Raw genomic sequence first — 24,685 nt, forward strand, 5'->3', positions numbered from 1 at the left:
AGTTACAAAAATAATAGCAAATGTAGTAATTTTGATTTTTCATTTTGTTTTGTTTTTTAAGTTACTTAAACGTAATACAAAAAAATATTTATTGTAATTATTAAAAAAAATAAAGATTTGCTGACGTTGTCCTTCCTTTCTTCGTTTTTCGATTAGATTTTTAATAGGTAAGAACACATTTCAACGCAATTTTGTAAACCTGTGAAAGACTACAATGGTACAGCAAATAAGGAAATGCACTTGCACCAAAGTAAGAATGTTCCGTTGCATTWTTTTTTATAAAATATCTATAACATGATTCGTATTGAAGGTGGTAATGTAAATGTTCTTCTTGCTGCTGTTCAGTTTATTTTTGAATTGATTTAAGTTATATATTTACAATTCATCCTTCTGGTGCTCATCGGGTTTTTCCTCCACCTCTTCTTCTGATTCACCACTCTAAAATTTTATAAAATTTTTTATATTAGTTATATATTATATAAAAAATAACATCTTCACAATTTTTACCTGTACAACATCACCACCAGCTTCCAGGAACTTCACGAATTCATCCAAAGTCCTGTCCAAATTGTAGTCGATAACTTTATTATCACCTTTACGGTACAATTTGATGGTGGGGAATGAAGATATTTTTGTGTGTTCCAACTCATTGGCAGTAGCATCGATTTTGGCAACAACAATTTTTTCATTGTTCTTGAATTTCTCACCAAGTTGGTCATAGATAGGAGCCAATTGTTTGCAGTGACCACACCATGGCGCATAGAATTCAACAAGCACATCTTTGCTCTTATCCAAAGCAACATCATCGAAGTTGCTTGCGACAAGCACTTTAACGGGGTTCTTATCCCAATCTTCAGGCACTTCCTGTGACAGTAAATGTTGCTTCAATTTGCCGTCCATGAATTTCTGCAAGAATTCTTTGATGGTACTGGCAGACAGGTCATTGCTTTCGGGTTTGTATTTGGCCATGTCTTCTTCCAAACGGATCAAACGAATTGTTGGTACTTCCTCCTTAGACATTCCGAAGAATTCAAAGATACGTTGGTGCTCTTCTTCATCGGAAGAAATAGTGACGAACAAAATGTCTTCGCGGTAGTCTTTGGCAATATCCTTTAATGGGTCAACATGCTTTTCGATATGTCCAGCTTCCTTTGAGACGAAGAAGAGGAGATGCGATTTGATTGATCCACCAAAAATCTTGGAAGCTGATTCGTGGTTGAATTCAACAATCAGGGGCAAGGATTGTACTTGTACGAATTTCTTAATATTCTCAACAGTGTGTTCGCCCTCGTATATGGCTTTCTTTTCATCGAATGGCTTGAAGAGTACAACTGCACCATCCTTAGCTTCATAGTGGGAAATAAGTTCATCTTCAGTTATAAGACCAAACACGAAAGTGTCGAGAGCATTTGCAACAGAGATGAAAGCCTTAGCTTCATCAGATTCCTGGCTCTTGAAGAAGCCAACAACTGCGATCTAGTTGAAAGAAATCATATATGTAATCAAAAWTTTTGCATTTGTTATCATGTTATTACAAATTGTGCGTTCGCTACCAGCAAACTTACCTCATTGTCCTTCAAGAATTTTTCGGCTTCTTCCACCGTCTTCAACTCCTTGGCTGGTGGGCCGGTCTTCTTGTTGACCCATGAAATGATATCAGCCGATTGACGGCCACCGCTGTATTCGACGGGGACACCATTGCGGAAGAACTTCAGTGTAGGATAACCACGTACTTGGAATTTTTCGGCCAAATTACCTTCTACAGTAGCATCGACCTTACCCAATTTGATGGGTGACTCCTTTTCGGCTAAGGCCTGTGCGGCTTTAGCATATTCGGGGGCAAGTGCTTTGCAGTGGCCGCACCATGGAGCGTCTAAAAATGAAATTACACAATCATTATACAAGTATTCTTATAGAAKATTATACAAAATGTGGAGGTTATTTTACTAGTTGATAGGGATTCCTTTATCAAAATTAAAAAAAAAAAACTATTTGCAGCATTTTACTTTGTTAGGTTATTATTTGTTATTTCTATCAAAATAATTGGAATAAATTAAAACGTCGTCCAAGTAATTATTTTAAAGCACCGTCTAGAAAGCATTTTTTATACCTATACATATCTATGCAAATTTGTGCACGAGCTCGAATTAAGGACACCATAAGGAGATAAGTTGATGCTGATTATAGCATTATTTAATTATTTACAGCGTGGGTAGATATGTCATTCAAATATACATTTCGTACGTCAGCGACATGATCACAGATGACTAAGTAGTACTTATTATTATTATACATGTAAGAATAGAGAGCTGACGTGGTACTACATAGATTTAAAATTTAAATAAATGGTTACATATATTTTGTATCTAAAATTGCCAATAACTTTTTTCTTGTCTAAAAAATTTCTGAAAAGAAGTTTGTTTGGAGCTAAAACATAAACTGTAGCTCGGCTTAAACATATAACAGCTTTTATAGGTCAATGAACTTGAAAGTATTTTTTGTGTGCGTTGAGCTTTTGATAATGCTACAAAAAAACAGTAAACAGTTGCTTAGACATATACCGGTYAAAGAAAATTGAGTACGCATAAATAATTGAAAAACAAAGACAAATTTAAAAGCTTCCAGTTTAGCGGTAAAATGTTAAAGTCTATGTAAAGRTGATGAAATCATTCATGCTTTATTAGCGATTTTCAGACATCTAGTCAAACAAACATAATGATGGTTAAAGCCGGCTTTTGCGGTTTACAATAAACCATAAAGAAATAGAATAAACAAATAAAATAGAAAATTAATTAACCTAACTTTTCCGATGTAACTATTTAATATCATCATTCAACTTCAATACTACACATTCATAGAAATTATTGAAATTAAAATGTTGTCAAAGAAATTAAATCATATTTCAATATAAATACATATGTATATATTTCGCAAGTATTTTCTCACGCTTATTGTTGAAATAGAATTAATAAATACATTTTTTTAACATAAAAATTATGCATTCTAACAAAATTCCTCTCCTTTCCGTCAGTTCACAAATTTCATTAAACATGATTGTCATTGCCACGTTGGACTTTCATAAATACTTATAGCAAGAGAGTGCAGAAAAAACAAATTGGGACTTATACGTGTATAAAAAAGAGGAGATGATATTGCGACAATGACACCTAGCAAAGTGATTATAACTGTATAATACTAAAACGTGTAGGAGATAAGCGCAAGCTGAATTAAGATTAGTACTAAAAAAACAGTAGAATCAATTACTGTCAGTTTTAACATGAAAATGAAGTGAACATATGGTTCAGCATCCAATATAATTAATAACAATACACGTCATCTTCAGTGTTTGCTGTTCATCTCTGCGGCAACCTGTTTTAGTCAACTGAGAATATTTGTGAAATACAATGCATTTCAATCATAATATAGGTGTTATATTCCTATTGGTTGTTAATAATCCATGAAGTATTTTGATGAAAAACAATAGTTTAAGCGTTGTCAGAAATACATTTTTAGCTTATATATAATATATATTATACATATACATATGTATATAATAATAAATATTCAGAAATATATATACATGGAATGTTGCAAAACTATCACCCCAATGATGGTTTTGCAATATTCGATGTAGATATATAATAATTTTGATATATTCAAAAAAATTTGTGATTYTGGACGTTCCAAAGAAATGTATAAAAATTACTAATTTAAACTAATAAATACAGCAAATAAATTTATTTAACACCGGTCAACCTACAGTAATGAAAAATAAGAAATATAAACAAGGCGGTTTTTAAATGACACGTCACTAGAATTTTTCATATTAAGGCATTATACTCTTCCCAATCACATATGGCATTGGAGTTAAAGAGCAAGCAATATGACAACGGATACAAAATCTGCGGTAAGCCGGTAGAAAGCGTGAAAGAGAAGACGCGACGAAGATTTAAATATGCTTCGTCAACAGTGCAACTTACAGAACTGTAGAGATACGAAGGACGATAAAGAATACAAATTTGAGTGCATAGAACATTGAAGAATAAAACAATAAGAAAAGGAATCCATGAAGTATTAAACTGTTCTCGTCGCAAAATGGCCAATGGGAAAAAGTATACTTTTCCATAAATCGTTTTGCACTTCCTGATATAGATATGTATATGTAGCAAGAGACATGGCGCTTATAATTATGCACACATCTCTGATTGTAACTTTTATAGCTTTATTACTTAATATTTGTAATCAAATTGGTTTATAATAACATTTAATCAAATTAAATCGAATCGTTTATAATGAAATCTTCAYTGATAATTAGTACTTACAGAATTCCACCAACACAAATTCATTATTTTTTATGATTTCATCGAAATTGTCTGTAGTCAGCACAAGTACTCCATCTTCCAATTTCACTTCCTCAGCGGCGTAAGCACCCGATGCAATAACTGCTACCAGTAGCAGCGAAGAAATTACGAACTTCATGTTTTATTATCTGTTTCTGATATCTCTGCTCTACTTAGTTAACTGAAGATATTTCCCGTTCCCGTCGAACAAAATCAACTTCTTAAGAAACTAAACAACTTCTCTCGACAGCTAAATGTAAAATGAAATGAACGACAAAATTTTCACTAAAAGCAAATGTTGATGACGATTATGCCGACGGGAAGAAAAATGGAGACTTCGACTTGCAGTGTTCCCGATATGTATGTATATCTCTAGTGTTGCCAATAATACGGAATTAAGTGGTAGTTATTTTTATTATACTATGAGTATTGCACTATTTATATACACTTTAAGGCGCAAACATAATTTTTAAATACACTCATATATTATTCATATTATATATTTTATGAATATAAAACAATGAAACCTTATTTATTTAAATATTATTGAATACCACACTGCGTCTTTTGAGTTTGTACACGTCTCCTCTTTTGGTTGGTCAGCATTACAGTGTTGACAAATGCTTTATATATTATTGTTGTAAGCAAGCACTGAAATTGTTAGCAGCTGCGTAATTTGCATTTAAAAAATCTACAATGAGGATATGCAAACGCGGAAGCGGATGTTGTTTGCAAATAAAAAATTAATAAAATCATTTGGAGTAATCATTTATTCGTGTAAAAGCGTATACCCAGCCATGTAAGTGCGTATGTATATTATTGTTATAGCAATTGTTTCAATCTTTTATTTGGCAAAAGTTCATAACCTATAATTGTATCCGGGCATTGCACCGAATTGACACAATTGAAATTGTTTCTTATTTGCACAGTTGTTTCGTATTTATTATACAACTTTTTATTATAATATATCAGGTGAGGAATATATAAATACAAATAATTAGAGTTGACAGTCCTTGGCTGGATAAAAATCCGGGTCCGTTCCGGTTTTCGTAGACTCGACTGTCGTGGGAACGGTATTCTTATATGTAATACTTGCTGGTGAGAGGCTTAAGTGTACGACTTAAATGTTTTCAAACTTATATATGCGTTTAGAGATTCTAAGATCTTTGCTTATAGATTTGTGATTTTGCAATTTATTTATAGTCTGAACTGGGCATATTGAGTTTGCCACAAAGTTTATACCACCTAGAAGGAAACGTCGTCGTATCGCTAGTCTCTGATGATTTGAACTGATCGATCAAAATCAAGATCTAGTAGGGAAAACTCTTTTATTTGACTAAATATTTTCCCGAAATTTAGCAGATCAGACCAGCCGAGGTAACCACCATATCAATTAACCCTAATGAATTGTCAGTAACATTAAGTATTCGTGCCAACTAGATTTTAAAATTCGACTATGTTATTTTTGTGGAAGATAGTAAACATAATTTAAATGTACTTGTGTAGTAATACAAACCTGTCTTGTTAGTAGGGCAATTTAAGAAAAAGAAATATATTTTTTTTTCGTTATTTAGGTATTTTATTGTTGAATTTATAATTAAAACTTTCGGTTATTGACCCTTCACAGAAGTCATTCATTAATAACTCATTTCTAAAACATTTTCACTCTCATACATTCTTAATGTAATGTAATTATATATATAATATACTTATTAACCTATATTAACGCATGCATGTATGCGCAATCAAATGCATACACACTCGTATATATTTATTTGTTTTTAAGATAATTTAATCTCAAATAAACTTTTTCAAGTTGAATTCTTATGGTCACTATATTATATGCTAGAAATTACACATATACTCGTATGAGTGTTATTTACGGTGCGCTCGTCTTTTTTACTTTTAAGAACTGAATAGTACAATTAGGTATTCCGCTAAGTATGGCTTATTATAGTATGCTTGTATAATATTGTGTATCAATAATGTGTATTTATTATACATACATATATGTATGTTTATTGGATATATCAATGTTTATTTGTGTTAGGTTTTGCTGTATTATTTGTTTTACATGTAAATATCTTATCACAGAACCAAATGACAGGTCTTTTTTTAAATTATAGAAAATTTTCAATCGCTGTATTGAATGACGTTTTCCAATATTTTACTTAAAGCTATGCTTACAAACATTATTAATGTCTAAATAGAAATTCTAGTTAATTTTTTGCTTGTAATATTTCGTGATTTTTATAAATTTGGCAAATATCAATTTCATGAAGAGAGAGATTTCCACCAAGATATCCCCTTTGAGCATTATTTTGTATATATAMATATAATGTACATAAAAATCTACACAAATATTACAATTGATAAAAATATTCCGTTGGATGTTATTCAATTCAAAATTTTTTGTATATCTGATAATTGAATTAAATTCAGCTTTGAGCTTATAATATGCACAGAAGTACATAATTCCTTCCAGAAACTCATCACTTTACTAATAATTTTTAATACAATTTTTATATTGAATATATTGATATATGTATGCATTATTTACACTACGTGAGCATTCGTATATATATATTTATGTATATTATTATAGAATATTATAGATTATTGTGTAGATGTTTAGTTTGAATAAAAAAAATCTATATAAAAATATTATATTGAGCATACATAAAATATGTAGATTTTTAGAGAGTTTGTAGTTAGAGAGAGAGAGATGATGTGAGCAGCTTAACCGGCTTCGACATATGTATATACATATGTTTAAGATGTTTAGATAAAATGTTATGTTGTATTTGGAAAAGAGGTATGACACGCATTAATAACTGTAATTTAATAACAAATATTGATAGTGTTATTAAACGAAATCGATACCTTTCATAACATACAGGGTTTGTCCGGAAAATAATRGGACTAAGTCGATTTAAACAATTTATTAAACCAATCGTTAGAATTCTTTCTGCGTCGATGCATAGCTGCCAAGCGCAGATGCATAGCGCGRTATCCAAGCATGGAAGGCGTCACGGAAGGTATTCTCTGGAATAGCATACTCCTTGGATCCCCTCTGAAGTCTCAAAATGCTTGCYCTTCATTGGTCTTTTCAAGCAAGGAAACAAAAAACATCTGGTAGGACGACTGCAGAACCTTTGCGATGCTGGCCTTGGTTAGGTAGCTGTTCACAAGAAAGGCGGTTTGAGCCGGGGCGTTGTCGTGCTGCAACTTCCAATCGGATGCGATGTCTTGTTGGACCCGATTGATCYTTCGTTTGAGTCTCTTGAAGACTTCCCCGTAAAACTTGGCGTTGACGGTTTGTCCAGGAGGAAAAAATTTATGGTGGACAATGAGCATCGTTTTCATTTTGGATTTACTCATTCTTACGGTCTTCATCAGCGACATCTTTCCGGCTCGGCAAAAAGGCGCGGTGAAGCCGAAACACACCACTTCTTGCTAAAGCAATATCTGGGTAAGCCTGCTTGATCATCAAAGCAAAAAAATCAAACGTCTCTATCACAGATTTACCGAGTTTGACACAGAATTTAATTGCGTGCATCTGCTCTAACGAACGCTGCATTTTCGGCTTACACCACTCACAGAAACACGTCGCGSGAAAATTTTTGTCCTCTCTCCAGGTGCCTGGAGACAACTGACCATCCGCTCGTTCGTTAGCTAGGAATGCCCTCCATCGCATCCAGTCGGTGCACGTACGCTCCGAAGTAYAGTCGCGGCGGAAGAAAATCAGTCCTCTTACTTTCCGGACAAACCCTGTATATCCTGCTAATCAGAAGTAAGACATGTTATTGTGAATTATTTACGATTTTTATATGAGAAAATGAGGATGCGAATTTCAATTATGTAACAATAATGCTGATTATGTTTTTTGGCCGTAAACACATGTACCTCTCTACTACATTCCCATATATTATTACTATGCATTTTATAGATTTAGATAAGTATTTTATCATAGGACGGCGGCGGTGATTCGTCATCTATCGGTACGTCTTTGCCCTTTCCATTGCTCTCTGTCTCAGGAAAGTATATTGCTATATGATATGGTGGTGGACCGGCACTTGCCGAATCCTCAATCAATTGCAACTGGCCACACAAAGGTGCGCCATGTATATCATCCGAACCAACTAATTCACTACTACCATCAGCATTCACGATATCACGTCTGCCGTATGGTGGACGCGTATAATGTATAGCGCTTTCTGCATCAGCATGCTGTTGCGCGCCCAACACTGYATTGCGTCCGCTTGGCAATAGTCCTTTTGGTACGCGACACAGTGAAACGGTGCAGGCGGCCAAGAAGAAAGTTGCAGAGAAAGCACAAAATATCAATACTTCCAAACCGGTACCCTGATGGTCGAAATAAAATTTTGCGCCCGCCACAAAGACGGAAGCCAGCACAAGCGACGCACACATGCCACATTTAAGGTGTGAAGGTAGCAGCTGAGCATCTCCACCGTTCGCGTCTACTGTCATATTGCTRGTACGCATATTTAAAGCCGCCGAACTGTAGCGATGCGCTGTGTTAGCTACCGCATAGCTCGCTGTATTCGTGGTATTAGTGGAAATGGGCGCGGAACCGCCCATTATAGACTCATTCGACTGAGCGCACGCTGCCGCAGAGTGACTAAAAAATAAATGAAGRTTGTGAAGTGATAAATTGATTAATTTTCAAATTGCAGTGACTACCTGTAACCATGTTGCTGTCGATATGCCATTGGGTCCATGTGCTGCGAATGAGCAGGACCAATTATTGTTCTTGCGCCACTGTTATTGCCATTACGATATGCATGTGTCGGCGGATTTGTGTTAGCGTGTGTTGGCCCATTACAAGTCCTGCCCGAATATTGATAGTGTCGTACGGACATATTGCCGAACTGTGGATGATGATAGCTGCGCATATCATAGCATTGATTAAGATGTTGCTGATACAGCGGTGTATGCGGTGTGCCTGCGGTGCTTTGTAGTAGTGCGCCTGCGCGTTGGTTAAAATCTTGCGCTGCTGGTGTAATGCCGCGCGCATCGCTGCCCGTGGCCGTGGACGTAGAAGTGCTGGCGTTATTGTTATTCATTAAATTGTTGTTGGAAGACGCATTATGAGTCTGCACTGAAGGGCTGCCATGCTGATGCGTCTGCTGGTATGTGTACTGGTGGGGATTGTTATTAAGAGTCGCCGATGTAGTCGATTGCATTGCGGCGCCTGAGGCTGTTGCATTGGCGGTGCTAATATTACCTGTATAATTGCTATTATTGCTGCTGTGCGTATTTGATTGTTGGCAATTGTTGCCGCTGTTGWAATTATTATTGTTATTGGCATACTGTTGTTGCTGCTGCAGTTGATGATGGTGTTGCAATTGCGGCTGCTGATATTGATGGCTRCGACTGCTGCTGCTGCTGGCTGCAGTGTTGTGATGACAGTCTGGCAGTACGTGGCTTCTACTGCTCGCTTTATTGCCACTACCTCCGCTTATTCGACGCGGTGGATGGCCAAAACTGAGACCCACACCGGATCCGCCGGCACCGGAGAGTGAAGCTGCAACTCGCGATCTCCCAAAACCACATTGCTGTGAGCGTTTGTCTATCCAGAAGTGCATTTYCGTCGTATAACTGTAGAAAATTAAGTGGAAGAATTATGCTTTTAGTACAAACGGTGTTAAATTCAGACTAAGCATGAGTCACGTGAAGATCAGTGAAAACCATGAAAAATCGTTTCCTTCAGCTGCACTGAATCTATAAGCCTAACCTAACACTTAACATCCTTCATAGCTGATTTCTTGATATACATATTATTACATATACGGAGTACTTTGTTTAGCTACCACAATAACACGCGAATGAAAATCATGTAAAAAATATATATTTTTATTTATATTTTCCAGTTTCAATACTGGAACTAATTTAATTAGTTCACGACTTCCTTCAAATGACACGTTTCTATTCACTTTACCAACAATCCACCAGCATTCCAATGCTTTCTTAGATAACTTATAACAGAGTACTTTTCAACACAAGAAACAATTGAAGATCTACACTCATGAAGACGAACAAAGGGCCTACGTCTATTAACTACTAAAGTTTTGTAGCTGTTAAACGCTTTGTCTGCGTCTATTGGCATCTAAGCGCCGACGACCGTACACAAAGCAAAAGCTCGCCAGTAAGTAGATAGGAAGTCATTAACTGGTGACTTAACCGACTACGCAGTATCAACCGTTCGTGGATACCTTTGAAAAGGCCGTCGCACGGCTAAAACCAAAAAGAATTAAAGAAGAAAGTCAACAATCGCGGACATTTCCCAACTCTGCAACAACAACAGCAACTGCCAAATGTCAACTGCAACACAAGAACACAAGGTCAATGAGCAGCAGCAAGGAGTGCTTGGCTTAAATGATTAGGTGTTCGCCACTGTCGATTGTTTGGGCATTGTYAGTAGGTGCTGCGCATTATTGGTTGCTCGTGAGCTTCAGCGTCAGACTATGCGCAAACATTTATGTATGTACTGTGCGGTATACCGCACGCAATGTCTTATACATAAACTCCATCACATTCACGTATTTTTAGCTTTTTCATCAGGGGCATGGCGTACAAAGRAAGCGTTTGTCTAGTTTGAAACAACAAAGAAAGCGCGCGTACATAGCAGAGGTGGCCAACCTCATGTTCAATGAACCATTCGGCTTAAATGAAAAAAGACGTGCTCCTGATTTTAGGGGATGTTGTGGTCAAAGCTACACGAATTTATGACCGTGGGAATGACTTCAATGATTTTAAGGGCCAAGCGTACGATATTCGCCGTAAAGTGTATTTGTGTGTGTAATTACAGTGGTAACAAAATTTTGAGTTATCATGGAAAATTACGAGTGGGAGGCGCTATTTAGACTTTAGTATATGCGTATGACTAGTTTACTATTGCAATTGTGTTGGSAATTTTATTGTGCCTTCGTTTAGACAGCTGGTGCTTTGACTATAATGGTGAAATTATGCAATAACAAACAATTAATCCGATTAAAAATTTTAAATCGCAAATATTTATTTTATGTATGAGTGCTAACAGCTGGAGAAAACTCAAGCGTGACCTTTTAATACATCTTCAGCAAATAGATTTGCATATTTGTTRGGAGAGTTTTGAAAAAAATTAAAATATTTTAAGAGATTATGAATTTGAAAATTGCATTTTAAAGTAAAAACAAAACTAAAAACCAGTAAAAAAAGTTGTGTAGGCACAGTTCGCTATAGAATAGAATATTGCTTACTTTTGTTATRTGATAACGTAGAATGACCTAGGAACGACCTTTTTCTATCAAAATATTAATGAAGCTATTTTTTATCGGAATCTTTCTTTGCTCTGAGCCCCCACATTTTACGAGAGGAGCTGCGGCAAGAGGAGGAAGTGGCCAGTAGAAGGTGCCACTGGTAACAAGTGCTTTGGCTTCGACAGGGATACAAAACGGTTCAATAAATCGCTCTTTCCAGATTTTATATGTATGGATCACTGCAGTCTGCGGTCTCATCTGCACAATTTATGGTAGTGCAAATCGTAAGATTTGTGTCGCTTGTGCTACTAATATGCAGAGACACYAGACCACATGCTGCTGCATTGCCCCGCAATCGCATGAAGAAAGAGTCCTACTATCGCGTAATTAAATTCGGTGAGAGAATACATTACAACCATTAAACCAGGAGCCTTTTGATTTGACAGTGCATTCTAATTTGCCCTAAACATTAAATATTTATTGCATATTTATTGGCGAAACTTTATACACAACACTGAGCTTTTATTGTGCAATATAATTGTATGGGTATTTAAATTTTCCTTACACTAAACTTAAGTAAATTAATTTATATAGTTGATTTAGTAACAAATTAATGCATTTTTTTTTTCTTCTTTATGTTTTAGGCTTATAGGATAATCGGCATGAATTATCTGACAACTCCTTTTCGCACTTCGCCTCGCTTCAAAATGATTGTTTGTTACTTTAACTGTGAATCATTACCGCCATATCGCCACCCTAGTGCAAATACAACTACAGTATATTGAAGAATCGCTTACAAACACAAGTAAATGTTTGAAATAACTTTCGCCGCTAGCATAAAACAACAAAAAATGAAGTATAAAGTGTGAGTAAGTGCTTGGAGCCACGCGAGCCACAAATAAAGAGCATTGTAAAAGCTTTGACTGCAAAACACGCATACGCACATATGTATTTGGGTATGTACATATATATGAATGTATTAAAGAATGTTGCTTGTGCATAAGAATCTATATAAAATTATATATGACTGTCTCAAAGCTTACAAAAGCAAGTACATAACGTCTATAAAAATTCGTTCGGTAGACAATTGCGTACACATGTAATATACAAGCCTTCTTGCTGTATGCATGTAACATATGTACGTATGCATTACTTTATATTTTTATGTGTGAACCTAAGAGCCAACAAAGCATGCAGTAATTCACCGTTCCAACAAATCGTGCGACATAAGCTGCAGCAAGTGAGTAGCAGTTTAATTGTACAAAGAAACAGACGTCGTTATCTGCCACGCTGGCATATGCGATTGTAGATGCAAAGCAAAAAAAAAATAATAACAACAATCATTGCCATTGAATTATCAGTCAGCACAGCAAACAGACGCTGTGGGATCCTAGTGCGAAATGAGTGTTAGCACGTGGATGTGTGTGCATATGCTAAGAGTCAAAGCAATTAGTATTTTGATGTTTGGGTACTTGGTAGCGTCAACTGCTGTTGAGCAGTAGTCCTGCTGCGCGTTTTTACGTGTGGTGGGCGTATGTGTGGGTTTGCGGCGTTTAAGTGTTGCAATGTACTCTCGCACATGTGATTTTCGCTTAAAGGAAAGAAATATAAAATAATAAGAAAAAATTTATTTCCATGCACATGTTGTGTCTATGTATGTGGGTAGTAAAAAGCTGTTGACAACGTTGGCCACCATTTTATGCTGTTCTTGTACTATTTACACTTGTTTCATGTATTTTACGCTACATTGTTAATTTTTATGCTAAGGCGCAWATTTCGCGTAATTAGTTGCGGTATAAATAAATGGCAACTTCAGATTAAAGTTTAGCTTAATGTGTCAAAATATCATTTAAGTTTTAGTTTTTTTATGGTAATCTACGGCAAAGTTCTTGGAAATTTGAAAAGTTTTTAATATCTTAATTAGTGATATAGGTGTAAATGATTGAATACTAAATATCAACTAAATTTTTTCATATTTTCAAAGATTAACTTTTCATCAATATGTCCTTAAGTCAATTTATTAACATTTTAATTCTAAAATTTTCGGAAATATGCATGTATGTAAGTAGATAATTTTGTGACACCCTCGGTGTAATTTTGCTCGATTTTTTTTGATTAAGAAAAATTAAAAATTCTAAGAAATGTATTATTTTTTTCGGAAAATCACAATTAAATAAAAAAATATATATATACATAACTAATTTTTAGTAAGTAGGATAACTTATTAATATGTACATAGGTCTAGAAAAGTATTTCATTTTTAAATGTAAGGAATTAACCTGATTAAAAAGTCTATAAAATTAATTCAATTTGCTCTTTGAAATCTTAAAAGTACAACGCATATTTATTAGGGTGAACTAAAAAATCGAATATGGAATTTGTGGACTAAAATGAACGTGAGCATGCAATTTTTTTCGTATAAATAACACGTAAAAATTTATTATAAAAAAACTGTATTTTAATTGAGTTTAGATTTTATTTTTTTAAGTATTGGGATTTTTAGTTAGTTACTTATTTTTTTCACTTTTCAAAGCTTTTAAATATACGAATTTTTGAATTGAAGTATATCACTTTTGGATAGATTTTGTCTAATTATCCAATTATCAAGCCTACTGATACGGTGTTTTGGGATATAAAAAAGTAAGTTTACACCAAATTTCGTGAAAAAAAAAAAATTTTTGCACAAGATAAACTTGGTTATTTGAATTTTCGATATAAATTTTGAGGTTATATGCAAAAAGTTTATATACAAAAGTTATAGATCTTTTCATTAACTACTACATTGTCGTATAACTTTTTTCTCTAGGACTTGTACTTTTGCTGCAAATCGAAAAAACCGTTTTAACACTTGAAAATTCAGCCACGCCTTCATTTTCCAACCTGAAATCGCCCGTAAGTTAGTTTTTTTATGTTTGTTATTTCATCTTTCGCTTCCGATGGTACTACTACCGACTAATTTGGGACTAGTTTTGCTTGACTAACCCTAATGTATGTACATGTATACATATACGTAAATGACTTGTTTTGCCACGTGTACGCGTATCGCGCCATCCGCTGCGAAACTGCAACATCTCAGTAATAGGAAAATGTAATTAATTTGCGACTGCATGCCAAAGCAAAAGAGAAAGCACCAAAATGCTACTTTGCAAACGCATTTTGCTGCACTTGTCTTCGCTGCACTGTTATATTACAAATTTTGTGGATGCTTGCACAACTAGATGTAACAAAAGCAGATAACGCACCTTTATTTACACATGTAAATATATACGTACATACATATGTAAATACATCTTTTACATATGTAAGTCATGCCCACATAACATTAATTCTTGTTTGAGATAATTTTTCAGTTGCAAACTGTCACATTTAGATTGCTGTGCTGTGCTTGCACTTTTGTATGTGTGTTTGTAATTGAAGTACTTGTTTAGAGRGAGTGATTGCGGTGCAAAAGTCAATAATTAAAATGCCTTCAAGTGCACAGCACAAAGGTAGAGCATAAAAATCTGTGTATAAGTTTTATGCATAGTTTTTGGTTTGCAGTTAGAACTGCTGTGGTAAACACAAGCAAAGGTAACCAGTTGATAACCTAGGTGGGTGAGTGGTTGCCGTCGTGCGGTTGCTCGGCTATGTGGTACTTCAAGTGGTTTTATAGGTCGTGCATGTGGCTCAAGTGCAAGTGCTCGGCATAGAGTTATCAACGACCTGAACCGCACAATGCCGTGCAATCACAACGCCAACAACAATATACGTGTATAAGTATAAGCATGTATAACAGGGGTATACGATAGGCAACTTTTTGCCATAACTTTRTGTGGGTACATAATCAAAAGAGCAAGCATATTCAAATATGCATATACACATATATATATAAATATACGTGTATACATAATTCCGTGCATTCATTTAGTGCATTAAGGTTATATCATTGTAGTTGTAATTAAAGCATGGCGKTTTAATGTTGTCGGCGCAGGAAACGCGCATCATACTTGCCACTATTYTATTACAAAAGTCAACTTTGTCATTGCCATTGACAATGTTAATGATTATTAAGACAATACTTGAATTGAAATCATGTCAAAGTTGATTCAGCATTAAATGCTGAATCGTATRTGATATTTTGAAAAGTTGTCGAAAATTATGGAAAATTAAACAGACAAAAATAGTATTGCAAAAAATAAGATAAGTGAAGATATGATGAAATGTAACTATTTAATTCACTTCGGTTTTCAAACTAATTTATTCATTAGTATAAATATAAAAAAAAAAATAAGTTGAAGCTTGATAAGAAATACGAAAAGACTTTTTCGACTAGCCAATATTAGTGCTATAATTAAAAGCTAACAAATTATTTTAAAATAATATATATGGAGTTTATAACTAATATCATTGTACACTTCTAACAGTAAGATTTTCTAGGCAAGCAAGCAAGCAACTTCCCCTCGATGAATATTCATTTCCATCACTCATACGCACTGTATTTCGCTAGTTTTACTACAATATAACATTGTTGAGTATTAAGTTGTTTTATGTAAAATTGTTTGAAAATTTTTTACATGTATTGCATTTACAACATAAATGGTTGAAAACCACAAGAAACTCTGTTGTAATTATCGTGATTATAATCGGCCAGTTTATATGGCAGGTATATGTTATAGCACGACGATCTAAACAAAATGTTCGGATATTGTAGAGTTGAGTTATTGTTCATACGTACGTACGTACCAAACTGGGTGAAGATATCTTATAAAATATAGAATTTTCCCATACAAGGACTTGATTTTGATCGATCAGTTTATAGGGCAGCTATATGCTGTAGTGGAGCGATCTAAAAAATATATTCGGAGATTGTAGCGTTACCTTTAAAAATAATGTACGCCAAATTTCGTGATGATATCTTGTCAAATAAACAACTTGTACATACAAGAACCTGATTTTTATCGGTYAGTTTGTATGACAGCTCTATGCTATAGTGGTTCGAYATCGATGATTCCGACTAATAAGCAGTACCTTGAGGAAATGAACATGTGCGAAATTTCAAAAAKAAATCTCAAAACTTCGCGTCTAAACAGACAGATGGGCAAAAGGGTAATCGCACTTGGCTAAATCGTCTCAGCGCGTTACGCTGATGATTTGTACGGTCTTTTCATTTTGTTTTGGGTCTTACAAACTTCGTGGTAGACTTAAGGTACCCTGTTCAGGTTATAAAAAATCATAAAGTTTTATTTTCTACTCTTATAATAGCATTCTATGTTTTCTAATAAAAAAAAAGACAAATCCTCATTAAAATATGTTATGCACTATATTTTTTCAGCAACGCATGTTTTTTAAAGTGGCAAGTATTTWGTTTTCTTTCAAATACTTACTTTGCTATCAATTGCACTCACGACTTCTACTTTCGCCTGCAGCACGCTTTCAATTAGTCAGTTGTTTTGTCTTTTACTTTGCTTTGTTTTGGCAACTTTTCGTTTCGTCTTCTGTGTAGTATGTATGTATGTATGTCTGGTGGACGCAAATACGCGAAAATTGTACACAAATAAAAATCTGTTTATATGTTTTGTTTGCTTATTTTTTAACACTATTTTGAACACATAGGGTGCTGCTGCTTGTCACCTTTTCTAACTAGAATGCATGTGCGATGTGCGTGCGTGCGTATGTGGATTGTCCCGACGAGTCCTTGAAAATTTCCCTCGGCTTTTACCTACTTGCACTCAATTCTTACCAACTTCGCAATACATTTTCACACACTTCTAATTGTGAAATGCAGCATTTTTTGTTATTCGATTGTCACGTTTTCGCGTTTTGCTTAAGTAATATAATTTCGGAATAACTTCTTTTAATATTTAACCTCATATGGCAGTCTAGCAATGATTTCTTTTCATACAAATTTTTTTCCTTGTATATTTATATATTTGGTTAGCTATATTTTACGCGAGTCAATTTTATACATTGACGGAGTCTCACTCGTTTTCTTGGCTCGCACTACTGTCAGTCGTCGTTCTGCGAAAGGACTAAATCGTATACAAAGTGTTCGGTCACATTATGGTTGTGGTGCTCTTCTGCAATGACTGGCCCCGCTGCTATTGCTAGTAGCTTTAAAGCTTTGCACGCGCTTTTGACATCTCGCCACTTGTCTGTTGCATTGTTGTGCTTGAATTGATGCTGCTTTGGCTGCGATGCTGTATTACTTGTTCTAATTTGTACGCTTTGATTATTATTCAAACATACGCGTATGCGCATGTGCATATTTTTGAAACGGAGCTTTTTTGCCATCTGTTAGAATTCAAATAGAATTRAGTTTATTTCAAAATATCAGTGGAAAATTATAAAATATATGTACTACATAAAGGAAAAAATATAAAAATTTAGCAAATAATGCCGTTGATAAGTTGATAAGTGGGCATGCATATGTTAATAATTGAATTAAAYTATTGAATTTAAATATTATAATAATCAAGTTAAATGTATCAACAAAGTTKTTTATTAACGCTAAGGGGCATACCTAATGTAAAATTTTGAAAAAAATATTGGGTAGTCGAGAAAGTGTTTTCGTATTTCTAATCAAACTTCAACTTATTTTTTTCTTTTATATTTATACTAATAAATAAATAAACAAATATGTACCACTTGGTCGAGCACTTTTTGCCATTTTCCGCCAGTGACATTATTCCATCAGTGTAAAACTCTCATTTGTGTAAATCGAAATTTCCAGAACAGAATCGAGCGATTCGTGCTACATGAACKGATACAGTATCGTCKTMGTAAACTTCACAAATTTCATTAGCGGCTTTCTTCCTTATTTCAAAATATATTCTTTGGGTAAAATTAAGCTTAAAATCTCACCTTTCCAACACTACAATTACGAATAGACTTTTTCGACTACCCAATAATTTTTTTAGTTTTTAAAAACACTTTACTCAAWTTTTAAATCGATGTCTCTAATAGGTTTTGAGCTACAGTCTTCTAAAAGGTAAACGCTCAATATAATCGGCTCCATTAGTTTACTGTTAAACGCTTTTTTCTCGAAACAGCATTTCTCGAATTCACTTAGGCCCTTTTGAGATCAATAACTTGGGAAGAATTGGATGAATTTCATGAAACTTTTAGTATTCTAGTTAAGGTTAGTACCTTAGCTATACGAGATTTTTTCATAGGAAACTTAAATTTATTTTATTTCAATTAATTAATTTTGTTAATTTTTTGTTTGAMATAAATTTAATAGAATATTGTGTTATTGTTTCAATACTTCCATTTCGCATTTCCGCCGGAACTAGTATCAGAACATTCCGAGTATGTAGTCAATTATCATCTTCTACTCTAGTAAGCGTATTTTATGTAATTCAGTCAAAATTCCAATTGCTATCTTCGTCGGCAGTTGAAAGTAAAAGCGATATTAATAAGTAATTGACATTATTATTGAGTACTCATTCATTAAAACTTTGGAAAGTAAAAAAAAAAAAATAAAAGTGTTATTTGTTTTTTGAATTAGTAATTCAATAACATTGAACTTGTAAGCAGAGATGAGAGAAGTGGCCCGAAGCAATCGAATTGCGTTATCAGTTGTTAACATTAAAATGATTACTTGTAATTTATGTATGAATACGAGTGTTTTTAGATACTAATGTCGAAGAAGCGTGTTTTTTTGGCGTTATCACGAAGAAAATTTTGATTTACTGAAAAGAATTACAATAAGTTAAGATATATGTAAGTATTTTCTTTAAAGGTTTTTCGATTATTCAGACGGTTTTTTAAAGTTTACTGGTGCAATACAATTTTATATACATATATAAATTTTTATTATAATGTTGTTAATAGAGCCCTTATATATTTTTGATTGAGCTTCTTATTCAGTTTTTCAAATTTATTTCACATTTCATACCATCTGATCAAAATTCACCCGGTCAGCATAAAAAACTTTACATTTTCACATATTTAAATACAAATCTTTAATATCGTCTTCAAAATAAGATCCTTAGCTAATAAAAGCGTGTTTATTTTTTTTTGGTTTTTGGAAAAAAATGTTTACCACTTTCATACCATTTCAAATGGACCAGTCCGGGTAAAAAGTGATCATTTGGTACGTTATGGGGTTGGGTATTGTAACTTATACATTATTTTTATCGCACATACTTTCATTGTTTAGAACCATGAGCCTGTGATAACTTCTTGAAGTTCAATGCTTTAGCAAAATGTACATATGCTCACTTACTTACATAATTATGTATAGGATGTGTTCGCATATTAATTTTTGTAAAAGCCAACAAAAACTCAAATTTTCGTTAACAATTTTAAACGTGCGTATACCGTTAGTTTGTGCATGTGCTCCTATTCGAGACTTCCTAAGCATGTTTTGATAAGATCGGAAATTGATAGTATCTTTACCATTTTGAGTTGTTATGTATTGTTATTGTGAGTATCAGTCGTTAAAGGCTGTCAGCCAAGAATATAAAAAAGAACCCACACCAAAGGTGGCAAACAGTACATCCTACGCAGTACAACTTGACGACAATAACGGCTGCAAACGCTACTTGGTAACGCGGCAAGCACAAATTCTTGGAACCTATAACAACTTCTTATAACAAACAGTGAGTTCCTAATGTTGCAGGATTGTTCATAAAAATTAATAACTATATTTYAGTGAATCGTCACTACGCTATTGGTTTGCTGGCTACCATAGGCTTCATAGCCGCCGCTAGTTCAACGTCCATTAATCTTTGCGATGGTGTGGCCGACAACATTTTTGTAGCGGATATCACGAACTGCAGCAATTATTATATTTGCGTTAATGGCGAGGCGATCGCTCAGCAATGTCGCTATAATTACTCCTTTAATGGCAAGACACAATCCTGCGAAGCATCAAACGCATCCTGCTTGTCATGTGACCCGAGTAAATTGTCTTCAGTCGGCTTGGAAAGGACCTGCAACAAATATGCGCTCTGCTTTTCTGGCACACCAGTGCTACAAGAATGCGCTGACGATTTACAGTACAATCCAAACTTAAACGCTTGCGATTATCCTCAAAATGTGGACTGTGTTGCAAACCGTTGTTCCATTTATGATAGTCCCGATAGCATTGTTTACGCTCCAAGTCAGTCGTCGTGTACGAAGTGAGTATAAAAATACTTTGTTAATTAATTTTGCTAATTTTTTAATTAATATTGTTAATTTTTAATTAATATTATTAATTTTACAACCATGTATAATTTTTTACAGATATTTCGTCTGCATGAATGGCCAACCACAAAACCAAACATGCGTCGGTGGTTTGCAATTTAACGCTGTCAGCAACCAGTGCGATCGTCCAGCCAACGCAAATTGCACTGTAAGTCTAATGAATGTGTAAATATTTTTGTACATCACTATCATAAGCAATTTTATGCTTTATAGATTGCCGCTATCCCCAGATCACGTTCCTTCCAAACTGCTGCCCAGATCGCTCCACGTATGGTCGATATCAACTGCCCCAGTGTGGGTATTCAGCAGATTGCACATCAAAATCTAAATCAATACTACATGTGTGTTAACGGTAAGGGTGCACTAATGACTTGCGCTGCCAATCTGTTCTTTGACAAGGATATGGGTGCTTGCCGCCGCAAGGAGGATATCCTAAAAAAATATTAAAGCGTGCATCATAAAAAAGGATTAAGCTTCTCTCGTTCYTAAACTCTAAATGAATATGTGCATTTGTTAGTTCTTCGCTATGTTACCACGTACAATTATTAAAAATTAACAACACAAGGCGATAAGCAATTAAATACAATGGTTGAGGTTAATTCAAGTGAGACAACTTTTAATTCAGTTATTTGGATTAGGAATATATTTTTAGAGTTTCTGTAGTTGACTTGCACTTTTTTGCATTACGCAATRCAATATTTGGAATTCTGAGAAGAATATACATCATTCACTTTGGACAACTTAAGCAATTCTCTCAAAATTATCGACGAAAATTAACATTACTTTTCAAGGTTAAGAAATTTTTGAATATAGAAGTTTGTTTCAGATTCAATAATCGTTAAAATTGGACGTTTTTGATCTGAAGTAAACCGTAAAGATATTAACGTTAGGTGTAACCTATTTCATACTGATATAAYATGAAGCAATAACCCCTTAACCTAGATTAGGAAAATTCAAGACTTAAGAAAGTTATAAATATTTGTTTTGGCTTAAACTTAATTTACTAATTACTTGTAACGCTTATGTAATCCCCGCTTGGGTGGTAAGGTTAATATAGTTTGCCATCGTAGTCCTCTAACGGTAAGCACAGGAATGTGCTGTTTCGACGGAGTCGGACCATAGCGAAGAGTAGTTACATTAGAAGGCTTCGCTGGGCATGTAAAGAGGTTAGGGTCATGGGGATACTCGTTACATGCTGGATATACATATATACATATATCTGGTATGTCGGGATCGATTCCGAATAAGTAGGAGTTTAACCTGTTACAGTATCAAGAACGAAGTTGTGCAAGGGTCACTCTCGGGTTCTCGCGTTAACTCACACTTTTGGTTCGCAATAGGTGGTAATTTGACTCCAAATACGCCATTCACTGGGAGGGGGTCGGTGAAGTTGTTAACAGAGTGRGTTGCGTTCAAAATCTGTTCGATGTTGTCAAAAAGGGCGGTTTCTTTTCAAGCAGACCGCTGCTGGAATGGTATTTGCGACACTTCTTGGAGAGAAGTTTGTTATGTACCTTAATCGGAAGCGTACGGGCTTCGCTGTGTAAATGTTCGTTCAGCAACCTCAAGAGGCATCTTGTTATAGTCCCGAGTAYAGCGTTCTGACAAGTCTAAACTTTCTCGTTTGCGTTCCACTGCATCCAGACGACCATATTGATGCGGCGACCGGACTGCCGGTGCGTTTCTTTGTCTTTTGCAACTTAAGGATTTTTTTGCGGGTCTATTGTATCGCCGCCGTGTCAGCAGTGAAGTACGGGCTGTGGAATGTTACATCATCATACGTCATCATTTGTTGAAGCCATCGTCCCTAGAAACCCTTTTAAAAAAGAGGCGGTTCCTAAAAATGGCTCAGTAGACGCCTTTTTGTATCAAAATATCAATACTAATTKTTTTCAAACGATCAAATAAATGTTTAATATAGTCTGTATAAAAGATATTTGGGGTACTCATAACCTGTAATAAAGCATCATAAAGTCATAAAATTATAAATTTTTACACTTGTTTAAAAAAATTATTGTTGGATTACATACAAAAATGAGCTTACACAATTACAATTTTCAATGCTATGTTTTCGAATCGTTATAACTTATAACTTTATGATACTATGTGAAACTCCGAATTATATTATTATATTCCTTTTTCTACACTACCAGTATAAATTGCTGAAGTTAGGTAATTTTTGAGAGCTCTAGTCTTAGATCTAACCCCTTAACGAAGCGTCTTCAGAGTTGAAAACCCAATTGTATATTATTATTATGTCTCTCAAACGAGATTAAATGAACTGATTTCTTCAGTTACTAGGTGGAGCAGAGAATTTGTGACATATGTCGAAAACATCCATCGACATTAGATTTTTGGATCAATCCGACTAATTAGGAAGATAGCACTGTAAATAAAAATGTTTTCGTTCCTGAGATCATATAAAATTTGCAGTTAGCGAGGTCGAAAATAGCAGTTGGTGCCTTGCATTTTCTAAGGTACTTTCCGTATTCCCGGATAAAACAAAATAAAGGCAAAGATCGCTTATAAACTGAATATTATCAAAGTTACAGCATTTTTGGTATTTGGTTGGTATTTTTTGTTGTTTTTTAGTTCCGGGAATTTTTCAATTTTATTTACTAAGATATTGTCACAAAATATATGTTTTTGTATGTTTAATAATATTTCTGCAGATAAGGGTTACAATCACATGACATTTCAATWTTTTTAATGAGAATGAGTCATACTTTAGATTGTCTCTACCCGAAAAAATTTCGTGAACCTATAAAATGACCAAAAACCAATTAATTAATAAACATTCCAAAAACTACCGTACAACGGCAAAGAATAAAACAAATCAATAGAGAAAGGCACAAGTGAGTTGAATTGCGAATATTTCGGCAGTTGAAATTATCTAATAAAATATAATGAATAATAAAATAAAAAATCCTTGGTTTTTTTTTTTTTTTKAATGTAAAATATTAACTATTTTCATTTTTCTAGTGAAATATGTTCCGTGTATTTTAGTGGCATGCGCCATTTTCGATTTACTGAGCGCCGCTTCCAATCCAGTGAATATTTGCAGTGGCGTCAGTGATAACGCGTTCTTRCCATATCTCGGCGATTGTTCCAAATACTATGTATGCATAGGTGGTGCACCAATCGAGCGTAAATGTGACTATGACTTTTATTTCGACGCCAAGGAGCAAAGCTGTACTTATCAGAATGTGGCGAAGTGTCTTCCCACTTGCACCAATGCGCTATCATCCTTCTGCTACGATCGCACCTGCACCAAATATGTGCTCTGCTATGCTGGCACAGCAATTATACGCGAATGCCGCGATGGTTTGCAGTACAATGCCGAGACAGATCGTTGCGATTTTCCMCAATATGTGGATTGTGTGGATAATATGTGCACATTATTCAATGATCCGAAAAATATTACATTCATTAACAGCCAAGCGTCGTGTGAGAAGTATTACATTTGCATGGATGGCACCGCTTACCCACTGACTTGTTCTAATGGCCTACAATTCAATAAGGACTGTGATTGCTGTGATTTCGTGGAGAATGTGCATTGTAGTGTCAGTTTAAAAAATATTGTTTTGAATAATTCTTTATACTAAATTAACTGTCTATTCCCTTTATAGATAACTCCGTCGACACGCAACATCCTGTCGTATTCGAAGGTGCCACCCAGACGCGCTGATATTGACTGCCCTGTTGTTGGTGCCAATTTTATTGCACATCCGGATCCAGCGAAATACTACTACTGCTTGAATGGCATGGGTGTTGTGCTTGAGTGCACGCCTGGACTACTTTACGATGCTGAGTTCGAAGAGTGCCGTGCACCAGAATATATTTCCCGTAAATTTTAAAATTATAAACTTCAAAATTTTTTTTCTTGAAATTATTCAAAAAATTTGTATAATT

At 34.6% G+C, this 24,685-nt stretch overlaps 4 protein-coding genes across 9 annotated transcripts; 2 read left to right on the plus strand and 2 right to left on the minus strand.

The window, feature by feature from the left end:
• Positions 1 to 189: 189 nt before the first annotated feature.
• Positions 190 to 4,699, minus strand: LOC108971976 (protein disulfide-isomerase). Its single transcript, XM_018938355.1, has 4 exons — positions 4,323 to 4,699; positions 1,566 to 1,873; positions 508 to 1,476; positions 190 to 438 (listed from the first exon to the last, which is right to left on the minus strand). The coding sequence occupies exons 1-4, from the start codon at positions 4,477 to 4,479 to the stop codon at positions 376 to 378; spliced, it is 1,497 nt and encodes a 498-aa protein (XP_018793900.1). The 5' UTR covers positions 4,480 to 4,699; the 3' UTR covers positions 190 to 375.
• A 663-nt stretch (positions 4,700 to 5,362) lies between these two features.
• Positions 5,363 to 24,654, plus strand: LOC108971978 (probable chitinase 3). 4 transcript variants are annotated; one of them, XM_018938360.1, is made up of 5 exons: positions 5,363 to 5,438; positions 5,544 to 5,717; positions 12,247 to 12,558; positions 23,756 to 24,336; positions 24,403 to 24,654. In XM_018938360.1, exons 3-5 carry the CDS (start codon positions 12,549 to 12,551, stop codon positions 24,628 to 24,630), a joined length of 819 nt encoding a protein of 272 aa, XP_018793905.1. In that variant the 5' UTR covers positions 5,363 to 5,438; positions 5,544 to 5,717; positions 12,247 to 12,548; the 3' UTR covers positions 24,631 to 24,654. The 4 variants fall into 4 exon arrangements, with proteins under 4 accessions (XP_018793905.1, XP_018793906.1, XP_018793904.1 ...); XM_018938361.1 differs by having other exon boundaries at positions 5,366 to 5,453; XM_018938359.1 differs by lacking the exons at positions 5,363 to 5,438; positions 5,544 to 5,717 and adding an exon at positions 11,526 to 11,998.
• On the minus strand, positions 7,888 to 17,818 carry LOC108971977 (hybrid signal transduction histidine kinase A). Of its 3 annotated transcripts, none has more exons than XM_018938356.1 (3): positions 16,966 to 17,818; positions 9,045 to 9,962; positions 7,888 to 8,982 (listed from the first exon to the last, which is right to left on the minus strand). In XM_018938356.1, exons 2-3 carry the CDS (start codon positions 9,947 to 9,949, stop codon positions 8,292 to 8,294), a joined length of 1,596 nt encoding a protein of 531 aa, XP_018793901.1. In that variant the 5' UTR covers positions 9,950 to 9,962; positions 16,966 to 17,818; the 3' UTR covers positions 7,888 to 8,291. The 3 variants fall into 3 exon arrangements, with proteins under 3 accessions (XP_018793901.1, XP_018793903.1, XP_018793902.1); XM_018938358.1 differs by lacking the exon at positions 16,966 to 17,818 and having other exon boundaries at positions 7,888 to 8,120; positions 8,247 to 8,982; positions 9,045 to 9,949; XM_018938357.1 differs by lacking the exon at positions 16,966 to 17,818 and having other exon boundaries at positions 9,045 to 11,145.
• Positions 19,991 to 21,377, plus strand: LOC108971979 (probable chitinase 3). The gene is made up of 4 exons (XM_018938363.1): positions 19,991 to 20,184; positions 20,238 to 20,706; positions 20,813 to 20,921; positions 20,987 to 21,377. Coding segments are annotated over exons 1-4 (813 nt in total). The 5' UTR covers positions 19,991 to 20,183; the 3' UTR covers positions 21,221 to 21,377.
• Positions 24,655 to 24,685: the final 31 nt, after the last annotated feature.

Source organism: Bactrocera latifrons, unplaced genomic scaffold (assembly GCF_001853355.1).
Source record: "Bactrocera latifrons isolate USDA-ARS-PBARC rearing strain unplaced genomic scaffold, ASM185335v1 scaffold_37, whole genome shotgun sequence".
Taxonomy (NCBI): Eukaryota; Metazoa; Arthropoda; class Insecta; order Diptera; family Tephritidae; genus Bactrocera; species Bactrocera latifrons.